Here is a 24,688-nt window from a genome sequence, read left to right as displayed (position 1 = left end):
CTTAGCTGTTTCATAATGTAAATACTGTTTGGCATACTTGTCTGGTCCACGCAAATTATACGGGAAAGTTCCAGTTAGCCGAGAAAAATGTAAGGAAAGGCTAGATATCCAAATGTACAAGCCTTAAATAGCGATACTATCAAAATAAGAAGCTCGGATAAGAAAATAAATATTTGAAACCTACAAGCTGAAATTATCGAGCGAGCGATCGATAAACAAGCCAGTATAATCCTAAGCACTATAAAAACGACAACCATACATATATATCAAAGACATCTTTATTGTTTGCCGGAACAAGCAAAGCCGCACCCAGGGGGAGGCAAGACCGAGGCCATTCCCCCCTGATGCGGCCCGCGGGTGGGAAATGGTGGGTAAAAGACAAAGACGAGTTCTCAAGTCTATGGCGAACTTAAAGTGATATTGCGGAATACAAAACTAGGGCACATGATCAGGGCATGGTTAATGTGTCACTAACGGATGCTACGTATTATACTGCCATTGGACAGTATCCAATGCCTCACATTTACGATACCTCTGATCGGTCCAAACGAAAATTTCCCGTTGATCTTGAAATATCTTTCTCTCTGACATCGGAAAAGATTCCCTGATTTTTTTGGGCTATCGGATGTAAGCTAAATGAAAATTTCCCTCGCATGCAGAGCTTTGGTGAACGAACAAGTATGGCCGACACGGTAGACGGCGTGTAAGAACACACGAAAGTGATTTCCAAGTTACTGCTCGCCGATTGGGCAGAATAATACAAAGGGGTTTTTCTGCCCAATCGGGAGCCAGCATTCGGAGAGCCGTTTGAAAATAGTCTGGAGAGACTCGTTGCCCAGGGGCACTTCGTGCCGTTCTTGAAAACTTTTGTCGCTACGATTTCTGCCCGGTTTATTCCTTCGTTTCGCCCCACTAACTGCCCCTGGGTCTCCGAGGATGAGGATTATAAGACAAGCAAACATACAAAAAGGAACAGCAATCATCCTGTCCGATTTTCTTTATTACATTCACGGATATCAGCAACAATCTTACTTCGCGGCTGATGGCAAAGCACGAACACCGATGCAAAGATAAACAAACATTTCACAAACATGTTTTTTCTCGATTGTAATGTTAACTTTATTTTTCAAGAGAAGGGCAATCGACTGCCAACGAAAAATGTTGCGCCGGATGAAATCATACAAGAAGTCGCTACCTACCAGTCATCTGAATTTTCCAAACGAGGGTTTCTGTCTTCTTGGCGATCACTCTCCATTTCTTCTTCGCCGGAAGAGCTTTGACCTTCATTCGTGGTAAAACGCGGTTCGAATTGGTAGGGCTGAATTCCAACGCATTCCGCTAGGGTTTCTTCGAAATTATAAGAAGCCGAGCCCGTTTCGGAAGACGAAGAAGACATGATTTTAGTGAAGACGTGCTGTTTTAAAGTATAAAGCTAGAAGGACGCTCGAAGCTTTGACGATCTGACGTCATTCTTCATCCTCTGACCGATTTATGAACTTTCGATAAACTTCAAAGATGGCGGATTTCTAAACGAATTTTAAGCTCACTTCAAAGTAAAATTTCTGAGGTATCTTGTACGATTTCACCTTATAATTAAAACTAACACAATTCATGAGGAAAATAGCTAGGAGGCCTTTTTCTTGAAAAAAGTCGATTTTGACACCAAAGTTCCCCTTTAACAGAGAAAATTAAGAATACATATTATATAGAACGTTCTATAGCGAGAGAAAATAATAAAATTGGTTTACATTATGAAAAGTGGGAACCTCTGCTCTCACTTATCTCTCCTTGATTAGTTGTTGTCACTTCTTTTTAATTATACTGCAAACTACATGTCACACTGCTGTAATATACCTAAGTTGTTGGCCTTTGTAAACCCTGTTATTTTGTAACCTGTCACTTTGTAGTTATGTTAAATTGTATGTTCTGTAAACTCGATGATTGTAACCTTTTTGTTCGTAAAATAATTGTATTTCCTTTTTTTGTGCTGTACATTTCTTTTCTGCTGTAATTGTATGTTAAGCTTAATAAAACAATAAACAAATAAAATACAAAAAACGAACATTTTGTTTTTCGCCTTTCACGACCATTTTTTGACCCGAAGGAAACGTTTTACAGTCAAGGGGGTCTGAATGGGGTTAACCGACTAGCGACAAAGGGCGAATAATATTACCGACTACCGACAAAACGAGGAAAAAAATACCGATTAGCGACAAATAAATTCTAACCGACAGCCGACATGGTCCGATGTTATACGGACGTTTGTATTCAGAAAGAACAGCATTTTGAATTTATGTCTAGCTTAGGAAATGTCTAGTTCAGAAGTAACCACACCAATTCAAAATTTAGTCAATTATAAAGTGTCCTGTCACCTTTTCGAGCAGCAGCGGAGGTTCATTTGCAGAACAGTGGCTGGTAATCGAGGCCACAAGGCGTCCCGCTGTTGTATTTTCACTGCGCGTTGGTTATTCATGTGGTGACAGGCCATGAGCGGGATTGTTAAAGTGATTGTAAGGTGAGGAGATTGCCATCGAACGCCATCGTAGCCGGGTTCCGGTGGAAAAAAATCTCATAAAGGTGTTTCCAAGCTAAAAGAAACATCTAACGGAGTTTTTAGGGCTATAGGAGCGGGCGCATTAATTTGGCATTGGCGGGTTCTCGCTGATGTTATTTCGCCTGGTGAGAACGCTTACTGACGGTAAATTAACCATTAGCTGTAAAAAGCATTTTGTCTTGGATGTTTTCCAACACCCTCGACATGTTGAGCAATTTTCCTTTCAAACCGGTCAAACACTCGCTTTTCTCGGTGTCGTACGTAGTATCGGTCAAGGACATCCAGAGACCAAGGTTATTTCTACCAGCTTTGCCAACTCTTCAAGATGGCGTCGAAAACCGTGATAAGGCCTATTATAGTCCAGTAATAAGAAATGCGAGCCTTATCAATCAGCTTGAAAAAGTGGTATATGTATATTTTTCTGTCTTATTTTTTTTTCTTTTTATATAGTTTGCGTTGTGAAAGTGCACGTGGCTCAATTTTTTTAATATATAATAAAAACATTAAATAGATATAATAATAGAGAGATAGAGATCGCGGTTTGCCGATAAATCTCAAGAAGGCGGCGTGTTTTATTGTTAACTTCTTTTTTTAACTCTGTTTTAACAGCCGTTCTAAGATGGTCCACTGTCCGTTTCATAGAAGCTTTATAAACAGGTCCCGACGCGTTCAAATAAAATGCATGAAAGAAACAATAAAGAAATCGACACTGCATTTCAAATAAAATTTGTAGGGGGACGGTAAATCAATAAACACTTGTTTACACTGAGGTTTTGCTTTTTGACCCTTTATTGAAATACTGCGCTTTCCGAAAAACAGAAAAAAAAAATCGTACATGTCTGGTGGTACTGATCTAACAGACTAACAAATCCCTTCATTTAAGTCTCCTTATACCACAATGGAAGTTGTTTACAATGCTAATTTTGATCAACTTACTGTCTATTTGTTTCGTACAGTTTCTAATGCTAGATTGTGTCGCGAATTGATCTACATTACGTCTTGAATGTTTTCCAGCACCTTCGACATGTCAATCAATCTTCCTTTAATATCTTGCTTTCCGGTTATCCATTTTCCTCCCATGGTGTCGTAGTACCGATCAAGAACATTCAGAGACCATGGAATCTTTTCCTTTCTCAACTCACTTGCAAAAAATCGAGCGAAATTGATCACCTCCGACTGGGTAAGGCTCCCGTCCTTGTTGTCTGTCGGCATCCATGCTCCAAGGTAAGTCAGAAGATTGCTGCTCTTGGTAAAGTCGGTTGCGTATTTGATCGCTTTCCTGACATTGTCACGACCGTTTTCGTGATCAGGAGTGCCGTCTCCGCTCCAGTACTTCTGTCCTCCAATCTTCTTGTTCGGTCCCGAGGCGTACATGTGCCACTCAGCCATCATGTACGGATCGTTCTGATAGATCTGTTGGTCAATGATATCTAGATCTTTTGCCGTTTTCCCTGGTGACGCCAGAATGAGGATACGATTTGCGTTCTTCTCGCCAGTTGCACGGATTGCTGCGACCACTTCGGATGTCCATCGATTGTATTTGTCTGGCCTCATGCGAAGGCTTTCATTACATGAGTCCGTCGACCCTTTGCACTCGTCTATTCCCAGCTCAGTAAACAGGTTGAAGCTAAGTCTATAGTCTCTGTCCTTCAGCTGCGTTGCCACGGCTTTCCACCAAGACACGTAATTTTGGCGATCTTCGTCAGTCGCGTATGCTTCAGCATGGTGGTGGATCCAAGAAATTATGGGCGCTACGCCAACTTCAAGACACTTATCGACTACCTTCGTCAAACTGTTAAGAAACTCGGTAAAGGCAGGGTTGTTGTATGGGGCTGAATACAGGTCTGCCCTGCACCGGAGCCTGACGTTTCGAAAGTTCTTAGAGTAGATGTCTTCAATATTCTTGTCTTTGTAATCAGACAACGGGTCCGCTGTCTTGAACCAGTTTGTTGCAAACCCTTGCCCGATGTCTTTTTGGTAATCTGCTGGAAGTATTGGCAGGGATGCTTTCGTGGCTGAAATAAAGCAAAGCACTGCAAAAGTTAAGAGTGTCATTTTGCAAAATTGAAGAGGCAAAGGTGTGTAACTGTGCCTTTAAAGAGAGCATCACAGGGAGTCAGTATTTTATGGTGCGGTAGATTGAAAGTGAAATTTGACTGGCAGGAGGAAGAGTTTATCTAAAGAAGTCATCCTTTATGTATACAATCCTTTGTAATTAAATAATTTGAATTTTACAATCATTTCCATTTTCTATTCTTATTCATATTTAATTGTGAGTGCAGCCTTTCAAACTATTATTTTCCCACACGAACTGCCGCATGAATAGAACGTGATACGGCAGTTTAAAGAGATAAATGGCAATGATATAAAAAAGGAAAAAACATGATGAATGACGTTCAACTGATTGAACGTCATGCGTTTTTACCCTAAAACGTACTTCGATCAACACTCTCGTGACTCTTTTTGAAACGTTTTTTTTTTTAATTCCGCTTATAAGCCCTACTGGTTATAATCCTCTCCTCTTATAAGCACACACACTATGTCCTGCGAAGTTGTATAAGCCCAGGACTTATAACCGGATTTTTGCGGTATAAATTAAAGCTACGTCCCTTTCTATATGAAATCAATTTTTTCTTGATGGAAACTTTTTAACGGTTCTGTTGGGTGCCAAAAACACCCAACAGAACGTATGGCCTTGCGTATGGCCTTGCGACTTGTACAAACTGGATGGAATCTAATTTTATTCGCGATATACTAGCAAGTTTTTGCATTACAAAACCTCAAACATCGCAATATTTCTGTCGTCCTTGATTGAAATTTAGTCTCATAAGTTGGAAAACAAAACGACTAAGCGATAACAAAATAATAGTTAATGGCTCTTCCAGGTTCTAAATAAAGTCTTGTGTATATATGAAAAAAAGGCCCAGTCAGCTTGCGATTTTCAAAATAAAAGGATTTAAAAGTTTATCAAACGCTACTGCTCGAGCCAGATAGATGGATAGTTTATTGAAGTTTTAAAATAATACTTAAATGGCTCTTTTAGGTTTCAGGTTCAGGAACCATGACAATTTAATTTAAGTTCAACTTAAGCCTTGTAATATTTAGAGAAAACTGAATGGGTGATTGAAACTATTTGATATTTCTCAGTTAAGAATATGATGTTAGAGATTTCCACAAGTTGCTCGAAATTATTCAAAACGTTGATTGAAATTTCTGAAAAAGGTGCTTAAAAGTCGCTCCAACAATCCAAAAAGGGTTGCTTTTGATTAAAAAAGTTGCTCGAAAGTTGCCCTAAAAAAGCCAAAACGCTGCTTTTTATCATGAAAATATATCCAAATATATGCTAATTTTCCTTTGAAGGTATGTTGTCTAAGCATTTTTATGCAATTGCGCTTCAACAGAAGTATCTAAATAACATTTAAAGGCAACAATTCATTCAACTACAAATATTTATTTCACTGAGAAAAACTGTGAAGATATCGCTGACGTTATGTTTACTGACTACCCGCAGCAGGATAAAAAGTTCATGCAGAATATGATTTTGATAATCCATAGATGCATTTGCTGTGAAGGTCAATAAAAAAGCGAAGCGGTCGGCCATTTGCCTCATGAATACTTGCGATTATCTTGGTGTTTTCTCGCACGCGGCGGAAAGACATGCCTCGAAGTGACCGGCAGGCTTCACTGCAAACATCTTTCCAGAGGAAAGAAAAGACAGTGAACAACAACAAAGTTTCCAGGTTGTTATATGTTTATTCAGTGACGTCTTGGATGGTTTTAAGAATATTAATTAGGCCTTTGAGAACTCCAGGTAGAGATCTTTCCGTATATAAGCCGCACTTTTTTGAAGAAAAAGTTGCGGCTTATACATGGATCTTTATGGTATTTTTTTTTTTAACGTTTTAGTGGGGAATGAGTCGAAAGTCGAAATGTCTTTGGATGTTCTACAAAAATTTTTGAAGGTAAGGTGATGTGTGTATCCGCTGTTGTTGAGGGTTTTCTGGATGATAACATCATGTAGACACGCAAGCAAATTCCTCCTGAAGAATGCTAAATTTTGAATTAATTTTGAAGTTTCTCTTGTCACGCAATATTTTTCACTTTCTATTGTATTGTTATTGTTTTGTAAAAGAGTTCATTTTTCTAGCTATCATTTTTCCAACGGCCGCATGTGCATTTCAAATCAGTGTAACGATTTAAATTCGCATTTGGCAATTTTATCTGATGAGTGCTGCACGGTTGTGTAGTACGAAACTAAAGGGGTATAGGGGTATATGTTTTAACTGCCGTTGTCTGATGCTCCACTGTCGGTTTCATAGAAGCTTTATAAACAGGTCCCGACGCGTTCAAATAAAATGCATGAAAGAAACAATAAAGAAATCGACACTGCATTTCAAATAAAATTTGTAGGGGGACGGTAAATCAATAAACACTTGTTTACACTGAGGTTTTGCTTTTTCACCCTTTATTGAAATACTGCGCTTTCCGAAAAACAGACACGAAAAATCGTAAAAATGGTGGTACTGATCTAAGTGAGACAATGAAGTAAGACAATTCGTAACATCCATACTATATAGTAACTAATAAAGATGGTAAATTTTAATTTTACCGAGCTTAAAATTTACCATCTTTATTATTTACTACAAAATTGATGATTTCGACATTGCAGATCCTAGCAGTATGCAGGACGCGTGTCACATATCCACCTAGTAAATGGCCCAGCTCACAACGAGTCTCTCGTAGTTCAGTTGGTTAGAGCGCCCACCCGGTATCTGGGAGGCCATGGGTTCGATTCCCGTCGGGGACTCAGAATTTTTCTTTGTCCCATGTTCGTGCCATGTTGAACATCCTATATTTATCTATACTTTATGTCATAAGGCTGCGCTAAGTTTTACCCAAAGGGAGGGGGGTGGGGAGAAAGTCGGCACTTTTCTTTGAACACATATCAGTGCCAGGAAACGGTGCGAGTCTATGTCAATCAAGCCGTTGCTAAGCAAGACGTTGAACCAAAGTTTGTTTTTCAGAAAGATTTAAATATCAATGACTGCGAATAGTGGCGGTGTTTGCGTTTGATGTAGTACGCCGTCGAGATATGTTTTTGGCATTTTCAGCCAGATTTCTCACATGAAGTTTCACGCCACTGAGAACATTTTGGCAGCGTGGAAAAGGAAGTGAAAAAATTGCCACGGTTGAAATTTAACAACCAAAAAATGGGAAATAATTTCAGAATCATTTGAGTTATTTTTAATTAGTATAATTCCCAAGCCTTACTATTGCCAGACTGGTCACCGTTATCACTGTTTGTTGTTTTGATATCCGCCATACTTCAAAGGAGTAATCAAACTGCAAATAGCTACTTGGTTTTGTGCACGGTCAAGACCAAAACATGCGTACTAAACAATGAACTTTGTCAAGTTGTTCACAACGCCCTAAGCAATCATTCGATAGCTACTGTGCAGTCTCGGTTGCCCGGCACCCCTATTACCACTTTTTGAGTCTTGTAACAAAGGAAGTCCCCCCCCCCAACCACCCCCCCCCCCCCTCTGGTTTTACCAGATACAATCCTACACAAGCTGGGTCCTTGTCGATTACACTTGTTATGAAAACGTGTCTAAAGCAAAATATTATAGATTAGAAAGCCAATTAAGCAGTTGTAGAGATTTCTCTTACCTTCCCGTTTCATCTTATCACCGCTGTCATTGGCCAGAACCACTGACAACTGGAGAATGACAAACGCCAGAATGATCTTATCAATGCAAGTCATGTTGGCTGAAATGTAAGCAAAGTAAACATCAAGGCAAATTAGTTCTAAAGTAAACCAACATGAGTTGTGACATTTTGTTCTTTTAGTCGTAAGCTTTATATTTAGGTCTGGTTGCATGGTCTTCATTTTCTTTTTATTCTTGTGGTGTGAAATTGTTAAAAATAGGACTTGTCTTAACCAAATCAGAGAAATTATCGACACTATTGTTGTTTTGATTTTTTTTTTCACTCCACCGCTTTCTGATCTCTCTAGAAGTGTTTGCTTTGAAATTGTTACTTCTTATTGAATATCATTAGCTTAACTGTCACTTGCAAGTGCTAATTTATCATTTTGTAACACCGATTTGTGGTAATTTCAACAACCGTCTCTTCTAATCCTTTCGGATATTATATATTAACCGTGTACTCGTACTCGTGCTTGTTATTGACCTCTCATTCAATCTTTTTTCACTAGAAAAAAAAATCATGATAGCATCGATTACGAATTTTGCCCAAAACAAGGAAAGTCAGTATATACATCAAAATTCAAAAAAGAAAAAAAGAAAGAGTTTCACAATTTTAATCTGGTGGTGAATAACGATTTTCATAAGATTGTAAAACGGCGATGATCCATTAAGTCTTAATTAACTGAGTAAAACACTTGAAGTGTTTTACTTTTACTGTAGTGTCTATGATGTACCCTTGTATTTCATCTAAGGCTTAGATCTATTTCTTCGTTTTTTTTTTGTTTGGGAAATGTGTTAACAAATTTTCTTATTGAGATTTTGATATTAAATCTGTAATATAATTCTCTACCCTTTGCATATTAAGTAATATAGGACAAAACGAATTTGTGTTTAACCACCGTATCTAGTGTGTGAAAACCAACATCGTTAAGAATCGCGTTTACATACCTCGTTCAACACCTCTCTAACGAATACGAAGGTTGGTTATAACAGGGTATTCTATTGGAGTGTTCAGTGGCAATTGAAATGTTCGATTCAATGATTGGACAGCTTGGGGTGAATAAATTTTATAATAGCAGACGATAATTTTTGCTAATTCTATACCAAATAAGCAAGCGGTCTAACGGTTTCTTAGGCCGCTTTTTGGTGCTGGGATATTTCAGCAAGATTCATTTTCTACCAATCTTTAATGACAGGGCTTTGATTGAGCAAATGTCACGGAAAAATTGGATGTCAGACAAAATATTGTGATAAAATAAGGTATGATACCTAAATTCTCGGTGCTCTTTAATGCACAATTACACTTTCACGCCCTTTTTCTTGTGCACGAATTGAATATGAGTAATGCGCAGACTTGCTGGCGTCTGTAAGGGTTCAAAAAAGCCTCATGCAAGAACAGTTTGCCTGACAGAGTGCGCCGGGTTTAACAGTATTTTCCCCATAGTTCAACGAGCGACTGTATATACATAGGCGACAGTGGTGAATGGGAATTTAGCCCAAACCTTAATAGTTAAATGCATTTCTCCGAGAGTGTTCAAAGAGATCCGGACAGTCAATGCATACGTAAATGTTGTAATTTCAAAATTTCATAATTCACAGTTTTTTTATCTGACGGTGAATGATTTTCAAAAGCTTCGAAAACGGCGATCGAGTTAAAAATGCTTTGGTGCTGACCCTTTGATTTGTCTTACATTCTTCTAAGTTATACTTCGCGCATAGCCATTTCTATCTATTTGGAATCAATAAAATTCCAAATCTATCTGCGAGTTTTTCTTTCTGTGGTTATGTAAGCTTCAGATGGTCTTTGAAATTGGCTACCTTGTGCTAAGAGTGACACTTAAAAATCCCCAAACTACAAGCAACCAAACCTCAAAATTAACAATTACCCGTTACTCGTGTTTTGCATTGGGAAATGTACGTGTTAACAAATTTGTGCGATGAGGTTTTGATTTAAAGGTTTAAAATGAAGAAATCCATACCTTTGAAGCTTCAATCCAAAATGAAGAAACAAACTACAAAAAACGATCTACAAAAAGGTATATAGAACAAAACGAATTTGAGTTTAACCAAAGTAAAAACTATCTAATGTGTGAAGATCAACATCGTTAAGTGTCGCGTTCACTTACCTCGTACAACACCTCTAACAAATACGAAGGTCGGTTGTAACAATGTATTCTATTGGAGTGTTCATTCCCAAACGAAACGTTCGATTCAATGATTGGTCAGCTTGGGGTGAATAAATTTTATAATAGCAGACGATAATTTTTGCTAATTCTATACTAAATAGGCAAGCGGTCTAACGGTTTCCTAGGTCGCTTTTTGGTGCAGGGGAATTTCAGCAAAATTCATTTCCCACCGAACTTTTAAGACAGGGCTTTGATTTTTCCAGCAGATTGCACAGTAGAAATTGATATCAAACAAAATACTGTGATAAAAAAAGCTAAGATACTTTCAATTATTGGTGCGCCTTAAGACGTAATTACGCTTTCACGCCCTTTTTCTTGTGCACCAGTTGAATATGATTAATGCACAGACTTGCTGGCGTGTGTAAGGGTTCAAAATAGCCTCATGCAAGAACAGTTTGCCTGACAGAGTGCGCCGGGTTTAACAGTATTTTCCCCATAGTTCAACGAGCGACTGTATATACATAAGCGACAGTGTTGAATGGGAATTTAGCCCAAACCTTAATAGTTAAATGCATTTCTCCGAGAGTGTTCAAAGGGATCCGGACAGTCAATGCATACATAAATGTTGTAATTTCACAATTTCATAATTCACAGGTTTTTTTATCTGACGGTGAATGATTTTCAAAAGCTTCGAAAACGGCGATCGAGTTAAAAATGCTTTGGTGCTGACCCTTTGATTTGTCTTACATTCTTCTAAGTTATACTTCGAGCATAACCATTTCTATCTATTTGGAATCAATAAAATTCCAAATCTATCTGCGAGTTTTTCTTTCTGTGGTTATGTAAGCTTCGGATGGTCTTTGAAAGTGGCTACCTTGTGCTAAGAGTGACACTTAAAATTCCCCAAACTACAAGCTACCAAACCCCAAAATTAATAATTACCCGTCACTCGTGTTTTGCATTGGGAAATGTACGTGTTAACAAATTTGCGCAATGAGGTTTTGATTTAATGGTTTAAAATGAAGAAATCCATACCTTTGAAGCTTCAATCCAAAATGAAGAAACAAACAACAAACGAACGATCTACAAAAAGGTATATAGAACAAAACGAATTTGAGTTTAACCAACGTAAAACCTATCTAATGTGTGAAGATTAACATCGTTAAGTGTCGCGTTCACTTACCTCGTACAACACCTCTAACAAATACGAAGGTCGGTAGTAACATTGTATTCTATTGGAGTGTTCATTCCCAATCGAAACGTTCGATTCAATGATTGGTCAGCTTGGGGTGAATAAATGTTATAATAGCAGACGATAATTTTTGCTAATTCTATACTAAATAAGCAAGAGGTCTCACGGTTTCCTAGGCCGCTTTTTGGTGCAGGGGAATTACAGCAAAATTCATTCCCCACCGAACTTTGAAGACAGGGCTTTGATTTTTCCAGCAGATATCAAAGTAGAAATTGATTTTAAACAGAATATATTGTGATAAAAAAAAAGTTAAGATACGTTCAATTATTGGTGCGCCTTAAGACACAATTACACTTTCACGCCCTTTTAATTTCTTGTGCACCAGTTGAATATGATTAATGCACAGACTTGCTGGCGTCTGTAAGGGTTCAAAATAGCCTCATGCGTGCACAATTTGCCTCACAAAGTGTGCCGGGTTTCACAGGAAAGTCTGTATATTATTCATATTCAATTCGTGTACAATTGCAAGAAAAAAGGCGTGAGAATGTCTGACTGTGTCTTTAGAGGCACCGATAATTGAAGGTATCTTAGCTTATTTTATCACAATATTTTGTCTGCTATCAATTTCTACTGTGCAAATTGCTGAAAAAACCAAAGCCCTGTCTTTTAAGTTCGGTGGGAAAATGAATCTTGCTGAAATTCCCTTGCACCAAAAAGCGACCTTGGAAACTGTTAGACCGCTTGCTTATTTGGTATAGAATTAGCAAAAATTATCGTCTGCTGTTATAAAATTTATTCACCCCAAGCTGACCAATCATTGAATGGAACATTTAAATTGCTTGAATATCGTGATTTTACTCCATTACTTTATTATTTCATATTACTTACTGTAGACTGATTACAATTCTTTCGTTTCCTTATTTTGGATTGAAGCTGCAAAAAGTATGGATTTTCTCATTTTCGCAGATTTAATAGCAAAACCTCAGCATGCAAGTTAGTAGCCTAGATTTGACAGCAGCCATTATGTTGAAACTTGAACTACGAGGGTGCGTACGCGTTTTACACCGTCGCTTTAAATGAAGTTTAATTGCTCTCTGTTATTAAATACAAATGTACATTGGTGATAAACATCTGTTAAGAAATATTCGTTTTTGTTGATAACATAACAATAAAAATAACTAAAAGTGGCCATAAGCCACTAAACTCGGAAAAGTTATTATGAAACAAGAATCGAAAACAACAAACTGACAAATAAAGGTTTGCTAATACAAATGATGTTATACTTTCCAAACTTCTGTTTACTTCACTTTGATTGTCATCAAATACTGATCGAGAGCAGACCGAAAGGCCAAGAGATAGAGTTCCCATCTGTTGCAAATTGATTTCTTTCTTTTTATTTTTCCTTTTTGTTATTTGAAGGTAACGAAAAATAATAATAATAATAATAATCATAATAATAATAATAATAATAATAATAATAATAATAATAATAATAATAATATCAATAATAATAATAATAATAATAATAATAATAATAATAATAATAATAATAATAATATCATTGGCTATAAGTCGAGCGATTTTTTTTCACCAAATCGTACTGAAATAAATTCATCTTTACCTGAGTGTTTTGGGTTAGTTTTTTTCTAACTGGTTCTAAAAAGCCAAAGGTTTACGATCTCGGCTTATAGCTGAATAAATATCATAATATTATTTCAAGAAAACTGACATTAATACAATATTTCGGTTGGTGACTAAGCATGGTAATTTTATGTAATTTAACAAGAAATGTAGGTATCAGAGAAAAGGTCTCATTCTCTAGAGGCCTTAAAACACTTGCACGCATTGCGTGCATATGTCTAACAGGAAACGAGTGAAGGAGTGATGGAGTGAAGAAGTGAAGTAGTGAATTCACTTCGCCCACTACAACTCTTTTCCGAGTTAAAAAGGATAAAAGCGACAGCAGTACTTGGTATTGTAGTTACATTTGGTAAGTTTGTTTGCATGTTGGTTTCTTTGGATTGAATATTTATTGCCGTCCCGTCGGCTTTTACAATTGTAGATTTATCATTTAAAATTTCGTAAAGTCCGATTTGTCACATAATCGTATCTAGCTGGCCTTTAAGAAAAATATTATTTAAAAGCCACTCATTCATTTTAAGCCTTTTGTTGCAGAAACGTCGCACTAAGAAAAGAAAATGTTGCATTTTTTTATAAATTCTTGCATGACAACCGCTCAGCGAGCTGCAAAGAAATTTGTTAAAAATAGCTTGTACTTCTTTTATTCTAGACGCGTCGCTTTTGTCGGGCCAAAAACGAACATTTGAGGCAATGAACTTGAAGGATAAAGCTCAAACTTCACATACAATATTATACATAAATCCATTAATTGACTTGTTATTTGGAGAAAGATATTAAGACCTTTAACCAATTCTCAAAACCCGGAATTCTTCTGACTTTGTGTACGAACTTCAACAAGTTGCTCGATTTTTCATTCTTTTTCCGGGGGGTCATGAAGCCGTTCACTCGTCTATTGGACATTTCGATTTTACAGAAAAAAAGAAAAAGCGATAGAAGTTTTAAATACTATTTTTCAAAAAAGTCCACCGAAGGGGTCTTTTAGGTAAAACAAAATTGGAATTGGAAATTTCCTTTCTGTCGCCCAATTCTTCAAAATTGTGGGAAAGGCCTTCTAAAGCTCTGATTGCTTGATTGCTTCGCACCCTGGCCAGTACCGATATTTTCGACACTTTTCCTTAAAGAACATAGGACCATAGTACTAAAAAATCATAGTCGATCCTCGCAAGTTATAAGTTCAGGCGGATCGACTGTAATTTGCGTGTCTTTGTTTGAATAACGCAATCCCAAGACTTCTTATTTACACTCTTCCCACTCTAAATCGGATTTTAATTGATCTCATTCTTTGAAACCTTCTTTAAAATACCTTTTTTTCGAGATCCTGATAGATCAAAGCAGGGTCGTTGCCGTAAATTCGTCTTTTTACATTGCTAATTCTTGTAACTATCAAAAATAACGACGGAAGGCTGTGAACTAGATCGAAACGTGTTTACATTTTATACCCGGTGGCACAATTAATAATCTACATTTCATCGAGAATCTTTTCTTACACCCTCGACATGTTGAGCATTCTTCCCTTTATATCTTGCACGACGGTTGACCATTTGCTTTTCTTGGTGTCTTATGTCAAGCACATTAAAGACCACAGAATATTGTTTTTTCTTTCGCAGCTTTCTTGCAAAAAACAGAGCGAAGTTGATCACCTCCGTTTCGTTCTGTCTACCGTCCTTATTGTCTGTTGGCATCCATGCTCTAAGATAAGTCAAAAGATTTCTGTTTTAAGTAAAGTGCGTTGCATGTTTAATTCCTTTTCTGACATTACGGTGACCATTTCTGTGATTGGGAGTACCGCCTCCCTTCCAGTACTTATGTCCACTAATCTTCTTGTTCCTCCCCGAAGGGTAAATGTGCCACTTAGCCATCATGTAGGGATATTTCTGGTATATATGTGGGTCAATCTTGCCGAGATCTTTTGCCGTTTTCCCAGGTGATCTGGAATGAGGATACGATTCCCATTCTGCCCGCCCGTTGCACGGATTGCTGCAACCACTTCGGTTGTCTATCGATTGCATTTCTGTCTGGCCTCATGGGAAGACTTTCTTTACAACTTTTCTTCGTCTCTCCGCACCCGTCTATCCCCAGCTCAGGAAACAGATTGAAACTTAGTCTGTAGTCATTGTTCCCAATCCGCTTTGCCACGGCTGTCCAACAAATCACTTAATTTTGGCGATCTTCATAAGTCGCGTATGCTTCAGCATAGTGGTGGATCCAAGAAATTATCGGCGCGACGCCAATTTCAAGACATTCGTCGACTACCTTCGTCAAACTGGCGAGAAACTTTGTGAACTCTGTGTTGTTGTATGGGGCTGAATACGAATCTGCTCTCGACCGGAACCTCAGGTTTCGAAAGCTCTTAGGGAAGATGTCTTTGATATTCTTGTAATTGTACTTTGACAACGGGTCCGCTATCTTCAACCGGTTTGTCGAAAAACCTTGTCCGATGGCCTCTTGGTAATCTGCTGGACATATTGGCAAGTATGAGCTTTTGTATAAAATGACGCCAACGATTGCAAACTACAATACGATCATTTGTGCAAAATATAAGAGAAAGGATTGCAGGAGCAGTATTTTATATGGCGCTGCAGATTGAAAGTAAAATTTGATTGGTTAAAAGAAAAATACACTTTAACAATCCAATGTTATGATCTTTCGACTCGTATCATCATCATCATCATCATCATCATCATCATCATCATCATCATCATCATCATAATAACACGGTGCTATATGACACCAATAGTGCAAGCACATGAACTGGGGCAAATATTTGTACCTATACTGTGGCTGAGGTCGTTTTGTTGTCTTTGCATTGAGGGCAGATTTTTTAAGTACTTTACAAGAAACGAAAATGAACTAAGTTTAATATCTAAATTTGCCATTTAAAATAAAACCACACAAGTAATCATAATATAATGTGCAATTTTATGTTGACGAGAATGCTTTCGGCTCAAAAAAACGCGGCGAATATCTGTACCTACAGTATCTTGAGGATGATATCGCAAAGTTGTCCTGGCATTTAAATACAGAGCAAGTGTTTTTTTTTTTAAATTGGAGGCTTTCATTCTATTCGTTGACAGCTATAACCTTATATTTGGGATGCCTTACATTTGGAGGTCTTCCCTTTTCTGGAGGTTGAATGGGATCTGCGGGACTCTTACCTTTGCCTTAAGTTTTTATGTTGTTCATAGGATCAACATTTAATGAGACTTAAAACAGCTTCACAAAACAAAACAAAATCCTACAAACATTTTGAAGGCTTCCATTCTATTCGTTAACAGCTATAACCTTATATTAGGGATGTCTTACATTTGGGAGCTATCCTCTTTTTTGGAGAGGGAGGGGGGGGGGGACCTGCGGGACTCTTGCCTTTCCTTTTTTTATGTTTTTCATAGGAGCAACATTTAATTGAACTTCAAACAGCATCACAAACAAAAATATCCTTCAAACATTTTTTATAGGTCAACGCATATGCGAGCGTATCATAGGGCGATTATCTTTTTGCAATTTCTTAAAACTGCTTGCTTTTGGTCAAGACATTTTTCTTTATTTCCGCTTGGTTAATCCTGGCTCAACTAGCTCCGCACCACAGCAACAGACAATAACTCAAATGTGTTCATAAATGTTGTTTGAGTTTAATGGCCGGTCTGCCAAGATTTATTGTCAATTTGACCACGCAGTTTTTTTTTTTTGATTTGTAGAACATTTGAAGCACAACACCATAAAAAAAATCGAAAGGCCAATTTATATTAAGGCAGTATGCATTGACTTGAGTCAACACAATATCCAGTGGAACTTCCATCTGATGATACGATTGTAAAATCTCCAATCATCTTGAAATCACTTTTTATTATTTGATATCACAGCTATAGTTAGTGCTTTTATTACTACATTGATTTTGCCTTTTCTATTGTTATCAGCCCAAGGTTTTATTGTTCCTTCCCATAAAATGTTTCCGAAAACTTCAAAATAATTACTTTAATAATTCTGCGCTTGCTAGTTATTAAAACGAGATTGCCTTTTAGTAAATAAACATGTCAGGTCAAGAGATTTCTAAATATTATAAAACAATGCGAAGATATGAAAATTCTCATTTTCAATCTCCTGCTAAATCATACCCAAAACAGAATGCCCGTTGACGAGAATCGAAATATTTCCTTGAGAGAAATTATGCGGAATTCATCTGAAAGCAACGCACCGATTATTTCTTCAGAGTTTCAAGTCGTCGTCCTGATATTTCTGGAAGTGTTAATTGTGGCGGGCAACGCATTAACGATGCTGGCTGTCTGGCGGTTGCGAAAACATCCCCTGGTGGTGGATATTTTGATATTCACGCTGTCTCTCGTAGATGTCTTAAACGCTCTTACCAGCGTAACAATTGCGATTCTGATGAGATTTTTAATTCTTCGTGGTCAGGAAATCCCACGAATGCTGTGTCAGGCACAAGGCTGGTGCATTGTGGCATTTGAAATGATGAGCGTGTTTATAATTTCCCTGGTTTGCTTAGATCGTTTCACTGCAATTGTAAAACCGTTTTGGCACCGCGTGCACGTGACATGTAGCCGAATGTTTAAGGCGGTGGTTATTGTAGTTACATTTTCGTCTTTTGTAGCATCTTTGCCACTGTTAGGGTGGGAAGCATATCGCCCAGTCGAGTGGCTTGCGATTTGTCTTTTCGACTACCGAAGTACTTACGCAATTTTCATAGCCTTTTTTGGCTACTCTCAGTTGTGTCTCGTCTTGTTCTCTGCAATTACGGTCGTTAACTCGCTCAGAAAAATCTCAAAGAAGCAACGCAGATTAACAGCGAGATACTCTCCGAAAAGACGTATTGAGCGGAATACAGAGTTAATGCCAAAACAGAGAGTCTGGAGCAACACTGAGCGGCAAAGCCGTCAGCTAGCGAAAATTTGCATGGTTGTGGTGCTGTTTTTCTACATGAGCTGGCTTCCTCTTGTGGTGAGTTTGGAACCTAAAGCCTTACTTTAAAGCAACGATACTGGTATGGATATCATAGGCTGTTATTTAAGCTTTACTCTTCGTATTCTTTGTAGGAGGAACGGTACCCTAAAGATAAGTGTATTTGAGTCAGAGTGTTGCCTTCTTGAAGACACAAACAATCTTTATTCTCAAAAAGCTTTTATTTTTTCGCACCAGAGGCTTAGTTGTTACATTTTTAAAGGTAGAAACAGAAACACAGCTAAAATTAAAACTTTCCAATAACGACTTAGCTGAATTGTTATTTCGACGCCGATCCACCACAATCACACATATCATTTTAATTAAAACGCGAAAAGTTTCTGTATCTGATTACAAGTGTAGATGCTAGTTTAATTAAATGACAAAAAAAAAATGGTTACACTTTTTACGACAGATGGCCATTAAATTTATACTTGTTGAAATCCAAATGTAAGTCTGCGAAGAAATTCATTTTGTCGATAATGGATTGGAAAACAATTGCCGCATCGTTTTATGACTTGTGCTTTATAATGAAAAGGCGCTGTTAAGCTTTTTTCGCGTCAAGTTCTTTTCACAAGTTTTAATCACAAACTTATAGCATATGTCATATCAGTCATATCGGGCGTAATAATATAAATGCAATAAGATAAAGAGTTTTTATTATTATTTTCATATTGTACCGAATGAGTGACGATCTCTTTATAATATTCAGCTTTGATTTTCCAAAATAACAAAAACACTAACACGAGGAAAATTGTTAACACGAACATTTTTCACACGAGTTTAAGAAAACTATCAATCATAATGAAATTCGAATTTTAAGAGAATGACCTATAATTACTGTCACTGGGCTGTCATGAAAAACTATGATTAAAATGAAATTTCGTTTTTGATTTCTCAAATTTGAAGAGAACAGCCTAGCCATTGCTTGTTTCATTTCGAACGGTATATTGACCAGTTTCAAAGCATACGGTCTTCAGAATCTTGTGAATTTATAGGAAAAGACGATCGGTCGCGTTTCAACACTTGCGGTATTTTTTATGATATGTGATTTTCGAGCTTTGTTTCTTGAAGAAAGTCTTCAGAATAAGGTATTATATAAAATAACTCAGATGCTACGCGTGCTCTGATTGGTCAAATTGGTCAAAAATCCTGTGTACTATTATACCGGTAAACTCCCGCTTTCGTCCCGACATGGCCGCACTACGCTCGATTACGCATAAGGACGAAGAACTAAAATTAGTTTAATGTCTTCTTTTGGTCTATCTGATTGTTAAAACGGAGGATAGGATTCTCATTGTGAAAATTTACTGAGGGTGGATCGCAAAAATAAATTTTCCCGCCCACCACAGTTGGAGCGAAGGAACGCTAGAGAACAAACGAAAACGCAGAGACAAACATATGAGAAGGAACACAATAAACAGGTCGGCTTTCCCTGGACTGGAAAAAATATCAAAAACATGGATATCGTTCCATTCAACACGATTTACTCGGAAATGTTATTTGAAAGGAATTAAAACTGCATCAAATTGGTCGCGATGAAGGCTTGCTTGAATTATTTTGATGGCAGAAACTTACGCTGAGTCCTCGCCCTTGAATTAAAATTTTAGTTTTATGTACTTTCCGTGCTTTCTGCCAAGTCTGTTATTTATTGGCGAAAACGAAAGAATACTATACGGAATAAATAAACTCATAACAAATTTCTAAAGCAGAGTTTGTGGAGCTAACCTTTATTCTCAATACCTTCGTCAGACAGCGAAGTTTGTAAACTTGCAAAGTTTTCGTGCAGTCTCTCACATTCGCGATGAATTCTCCGGTCACAGTTTCCTAGTTTTCCACATCAAAGAACTTTATAATCAATGAATACATTTCGTACCATGTCAGTTTGCCTTTTTCCTTTTCTTCCCTTATGGCTTTTAAAGCTTTGAGAGCACTTTTAAACGTTTTTGCTCGTCGATTCCGTGAATTTTGTGTGTGAAGCTGAACCTGTTTTTCTCTTTTCTTTCAGCCGCTGTGATTAGTTTACCGCGCCATCCAATGAACATGTTGAGAATAAGACATTTGATCACGAAAAATAAAATAGACTCCTATGTCTTTGACGAAAGTTTTCTATAGTAATTTCATAAAAGCAATAAACCGCACTTTCTAGGGCTTTACTGGCCCGTAACAAAACCACTTGGGATGTTGGGGGAACACTCAAAAAGCTTTTCTCGTGTTCTCCCAACATCCCGCGTGGTTTTATTACGCCAGTAAAGCCCTAGAAAATGCGGTCTATTGCTTGAATAAAGTTTCTCTATTAGGGGCGAGTTAGACGGTACGATATGCTTTTACATAAGATTATGGAATGCGACACGCTTACAACACGAATCGCGTCGTGCAAATCAACCTACCACATACTTACGACAGACGCGCGCGTATGTAAATGATGAAAAGTCATGTAGTAAGCCTGTTGTAAGCTTCTCCATGCGAGAAGGTCGTTCCGTTTACATCGTCCCTTACATTAACATTTCACATAACGTTTTTCAGATGTGCATTACCATGCAGCAAGTTTCAGTTATGGACTTCACTAAAATGGTATTCGTGGCATCTTTCCTGGCGCTATCAAGTCCTGTAGCCAATCCTTGTATTTATTTTATGATGTGGAAGAGGTACAGAAAGGCATTTATGCAGTTGACTGGGGCTATAAAATGGCGAAATCACTCTTTGATAGAAAATTCCTTCCCTTATGGTAAGACACATTATTATTAATATTGGGATTTAGTTGCGGACGCAGTTGACTAATTTGTGCATTGCACTCCGCCGTGATTATCGTCGGAATTAAAAAAACTGGCTGGGATCGTCCCGATCTTTCCTGGCACGGGAATCGTTTCTTTAAAAATCATGTAACTCGAAATAAGATCCCACAGAAAAGGCGGACACCCGCGGTTAAGAGCTATCCTACCCATTTCATATTAATATCACTGTGTACTGCTGCAGTTTGGCATTCGCTTAAGTTAACGTGTTTCTAAGTTCCTAAATATTTTTTTGTTGTGATATGTTACTTTGGCAGAACCTCAAGAGAACAGTCAACCAAGAAAGGATGGACGTCCTTCTTCACTGACAATGTTACCACTGTCAAGTCGAGCCGATGATGGGCGTGGTTCTTCCTCTTCTTTCATTTTTACAGATCTGCATAAAAGATGTCAAGCAACCGATGCAAAAGTTGATTTAACGCAAAGAAACTCTTCAAACAGACGAAGAGGAAGGATGAAATGCACGTTTAAAAAAGAATGGAGCTCTCATGATCTCAATAGCTGTGAAAAAAACTATGTTATGCACCAGCTTATGGCGACGAACAATGTTGACCTAAAATATACACGTTTAGAGACGCCTGTTTAAATTGGAATATTAGGTATTTTCGGTTGCTAACGTTCATAATTTATACTTTGTAATGTTAATTAACGGCCATATTTGGCTTTTAAAAGGTTGGACTAGTTTGAAATATGTAACTTTTGCGTTACTCATTTTTTAATGTATACAAACTGATATGTTTATGGTTTTTAGATCACGGCGAGTTCATTTCGGATTTTCACACTAGGGGATTAGTTGTAGCCATTGCGATTGGTTTATATTATTTAAATATATTTTTGTTTGCGTGACTGATCCCATGAAGTTCACAAACCATCACGTTTGAATTAAACTGAGGAACAGACTCCAGGAATTCGTCAACGCAGGCGAAAATGAACGAGGCTTTGAGACTCTGTCCTGTGAGCTTATTCTTGGGAGAGATCCCCAGAAGAAGCACATACTTCTGTTGCTTGCGTTATTCATACAAGAGAATGAAACATTAATTATACGTTCAGCAATTGCTCTTTTAATCATTCTATACTTTGACAATTAATACCGGTGAGACAGAACGATTTAAAGTTATCATTCGTTTTTTTCATTCATTCAGGGACAACTTCTGTACTGCCACCATCTTTTCCTCGGACGACCAGCGTCTTAGTATTGACGGTGTAAACTGTACCATCACTGTTGTTACAGACCCCCACCACCTGGTACACGCTGACCTCATCCCCTGGTTTGACCGGTATACGAGCTTGGTGACTCTCTTGACGAGAAAAGGAGCTGGTTGAGCTATGACTCCAGTTGAAGCCGGTCGTCTTGGAGTAACCAAGGCCAGCTGAGAAGACGCTCTTGAGGTTTGCTCCGACAGTCGCCGATATGGAGTCGCTGTTGCTTCCACCACTTGAACTGGTTTGTGAAGATGTGGTTCCTTCTGTGATTGTTACCACCTTTGTGATTATTCCGTCACTCAACTCGTTTCTTAGAGTTGAAATTCGGTCAAGCTGTGTGAGAAATTAATATATTAATCATAAAGGATTCAGAGGGCTAAGACTAAAAGCGCTATAAAAGATCAGTAGTTAGATACCAGGCCCCTTTATGCAGGGTAGATACTTGAAAAGGACCGAACAGTGCAAGACGTCATAATTACACAAAAAAATGTAATAAAAATAGAAATTGAACTTATATAAATAAAACTCTTAACAACATATGTGTGCATGCTCGCACAAAAAGAAGCAGCGAAGCTTGGTCTATTGTTCTTGTTTCTGGTGATATTTGAGTTTTTATTTTCTATATAGAGGAGGTCAGTTTCGTTCGCTGTGCTTTAAAAACAGGTGACAGAGAAAAGAGTTATGAAACGTTTACCTTATCCACCGGTTTGCAGTCAATCTTGCATCTAATCAAAAAAAAGGAAAAAGAGGAAAAATAAGGCAGTCTCGACACTTGCATGGGTCTAAATCTTGTCATACTATGTTATATAGAATTGCTAGTCCGCTCACGTTTTAAGGTAGTTCCAGACTGCAACGTTATCTAACACGTAAGGTTGTTCCAGGCTGATTGTACCTAATGTAGTAACCTATTTTTATTTCCTCTCTCTTAAAAATAAAATGAAATTTATGTCATTGTTATTGTTATAAGTACATAATATAAGCAAATTATCTCATCAAGGTAATATGTATTTCACGATTGTATACCCTCTCAAACGAATGCAAGTTCGTTTCGGCAAAAGAAATACTTTGAAATGTCGAGTAGAAAAAAAATTTGGCAGAAAACAATCGAATGATAAGTTCAAATATTCCTGGTCAGAAGACATACATTGCTTTATAAGACGAAAACAAGTTGGCTTCCCGATTCAATCTGCCTTCGAGTCCTTCAACTTCACAGCCATTGTAAACCTGCCCAGTTCCACAAAAGTTGTAGCAATAACAGAACTTGATTGCCTTCTTGGTCTCCTCCTCGATCAGACGACCCGTACAAGGTTCAAACTTGCTATACAGGTCCCCACTGGTTCGGTATTTCTGGGCCCAAGAATCGAAGGTGGCTCCTTCAGCACTGCATTCGTTTTGCAAATCTCTTTGCATCTTCCCGTTCTTGTAGCTGCATGTCTTTTCATAGGAGGTAAAAGGATTTGGTGCCCGATTAAACGCGCACGAGAACGCTTTACAAGAACCTCCCGCCTTGACTGCAGCACTGCATTCTCTGCTGCCACCACATCTTTCATAGCCACCGTCGTCATTGCCCGACATCCAGCAGAAGTTGGAGAATCCGGACCCAGAACTGCTTCGGCAGTTCTCCATTGCACAGTAGCCATCAACGCAGCTGGAAAAAAGTTATGTAAAGTAGAAGATCATGCTGTAGAAATTCCATTTTCCTTTTACGTCAGAGACTACCATAGACTCAAATTCTTACTGCATTTATATACTTCAGAAGTTGCCAAATTGGGACACAACGTCTAAGAACGTTGTGGACAGCGAGCGAAAAGAGGATGGTGCAGAACGCCTGAGAGGTAAACAATTTTCCCGCACGGCTCTAATTCAGCTCAAAAAATGAGTCTTTTTTTCAATTACCCGTTCTTGTGCAAATATGTTTAGATAGTAAGGGAAAAAAACTCGAAAAATAAAAAAAAAGCCTGGGAGCGCTAGCTTGAGAGTTGAAAGCGCACATACATGCTTTTGGTTTGTTAGCGTGCTGAACTAACAGGATCAACAGGGTAGTATTTTTGAAATGCAAAACTGCATTTCTCGAGAACTCTAGTGAAAGGAATTTCCAAAAAGTTTATAAATATCGTTTTAAATTTAAGGCCAGTTATCTTTTCAAATGCGCATAAGAAGATGATGCGATGTAGGAAAAGTACCAAAATTGAATAAACTTACCCTGACCGCATGCATGCAACAAAAGGCAAAAACAACTGCACAGTTGAAAGGAAAAGAAAACCAAGCATGACCATACTTCCCATTGTTGTCTTTTTTATAACACTCTCTTTTTTTAACTGAAAGGAACAAAGATAACTTATACAAGCTTTAATCAGATATGACTCCGTTCGCAAGGGGATCTAATATCTTTCCATCACGGTTATATCTTATTAATTTTCAAGATCGATATTCCTTCATTCATCTCAACCATGGTGGAGCAACTTGACTCATACTACTTCGCCAACGTAATTTTAACCACGAATTCGTAATCGCAACAT

General features: G+C 37.8%; 4 protein-coding genes and 1 pseudogene across 9 annotated transcripts in view; 1 reads left to right on the top strand and 4 right to left on the bottom strand.

Moving 5' to 3' along the window:
• The window catches only part of LOC144658247 (neuromedin-U receptor 2-like), a 249,672-nt gene that overhangs the window by 193,788 nt on the left and 31,196 nt on the right, over nucleotides 1-24,688 (bottom strand). The window contains exon 2 of one of the 2 annotated variants that reach the window (XR_013571658.1): nucleotides 14,281-14,295. The exons of the other annotated variant lie outside the window; for it this stretch is intronic. The gene's annotated coding sequence lies outside the window, so the exon portion shown is untranslated. Of the gene's footprint in view, nucleotides 1-14,280; nucleotides 14,296-24,688 lie in introns of those variants that run through there. 2 annotated transcript variants of the gene reach the window in all.
• LOC144658178 (steroid 17-alpha-hydroxylase/17,20 lyase-like) overlaps nucleotides 1-24,688 on the top strand; it is a 31,574-nt gene that overhangs the window by 938 nt on the left and 5,948 nt on the right. The window lies entirely within an intron of this gene.
• Nucleotides 3,326-11,483, bottom strand: LOC144658201 (cellulase/esterase CelE-like). 5 transcript variants are annotated; one of them, XM_078518572.1, is made up of 3 exons: nucleotides 11,424-11,483; nucleotides 8,225-8,323; nucleotides 3,326-4,569 (listed from the first exon to the last, which is right to left on the bottom strand). In XM_078518572.1, the coding sequence occupies exons 2-3, from the start codon at nucleotides 8,316-8,318 to the stop codon at nucleotides 3,542-3,544; spliced, it is 1,122 nt and encodes a 373-aa protein (XP_078374698.1). In that variant the 5' UTR covers nucleotides 8,319-8,323; nucleotides 11,424-11,483; the 3' UTR covers nucleotides 3,326-3,541. The 5 variants fall into 5 exon arrangements, with proteins under 5 accessions (XP_078374698.1, XP_078374701.1, XP_078374699.1 ...); XM_078518575.1 differs by lacking the exon at nucleotides 11,424-11,483 and adding an exon at nucleotides 10,389-10,398; XM_078518573.1 differs by lacking the exon at nucleotides 11,424-11,483 and adding an exon at nucleotides 10,242-10,286.
• LOC144656381 (uncharacterized) lies at nucleotides 14,937-17,680 on the bottom strand (annotated as a pseudogene).
• LOC144658253 (uncharacterized) lies at nucleotides 22,005-24,487 on the bottom strand. The gene is made up of 4 exons (XM_078518654.1): nucleotides 24,372-24,487; nucleotides 23,314-23,817; nucleotides 22,864-22,894; nucleotides 22,005-22,502 (listed from the first exon to the last, which is right to left on the bottom strand). Exons 1-4 carry the CDS (start codon nucleotides 24,452-24,454, stop codon nucleotides 22,101-22,103), a joined length of 1,020 nt encoding a protein of 339 aa, XP_078374780.1. The 5' UTR covers nucleotides 24,455-24,487; the 3' UTR covers nucleotides 22,005-22,100.

The sequence above is a fragment of the Oculina patagonica genome, chromosome 6 (assembly GCF_052425735.1).
Source record: "Oculina patagonica isolate OP01 chromosome 6, crgOcupat, whole genome shotgun sequence".
NCBI classification, from domain to species: domain Eukaryota; kingdom Metazoa; phylum Cnidaria; class Anthozoa; order Scleractinia; family Oculinidae; genus Oculina; species Oculina patagonica.
Note: the sequence above shows the minus strand (reverse complement) of the source record. Positions and strands in the feature narration are given on the sequence as shown.

Excerpts from the sequence above, each read along its gene's own strand:
- LOC144658201 (XM_078518570.1), bottom strand. The coding sequence starts at position 8,444 with ATGAAGACCATGCAACCAGACCTAAATATAAAGCTTACGACTAAAAGA. Across the intron at positions 4,570-8,224 it reads TGATAAGATGAAACGGGAAG|CCACGAAAGCATCCCTGCCA; the intron begins GTAAGAGAAATC and ends GCTTTATTTCAG.
- LOC144658253 (XM_078518654.1), bottom strand. The coding sequence starts at position 24,454 with ATGGGAAGTATGGTCATGCTTGGTTTTCTTTTCCTTTCAACTGTGCAG. Across the intron at positions 23,818-24,371 it reads GTTGCATGCATGCGGTCAGG|CTGCGTTGATGGCTACTGTG; the intron begins GTAAGTTTATTC and ends ACTTTTTTCCAG. Across the intron at positions 22,895-23,313 it reads TTTTCGTCTTATAAAGCAAT|ATGCAAGATTGACTGCAAAC; the intron begins GTATGTCTTCTG and ends TTTTTTGATTAG.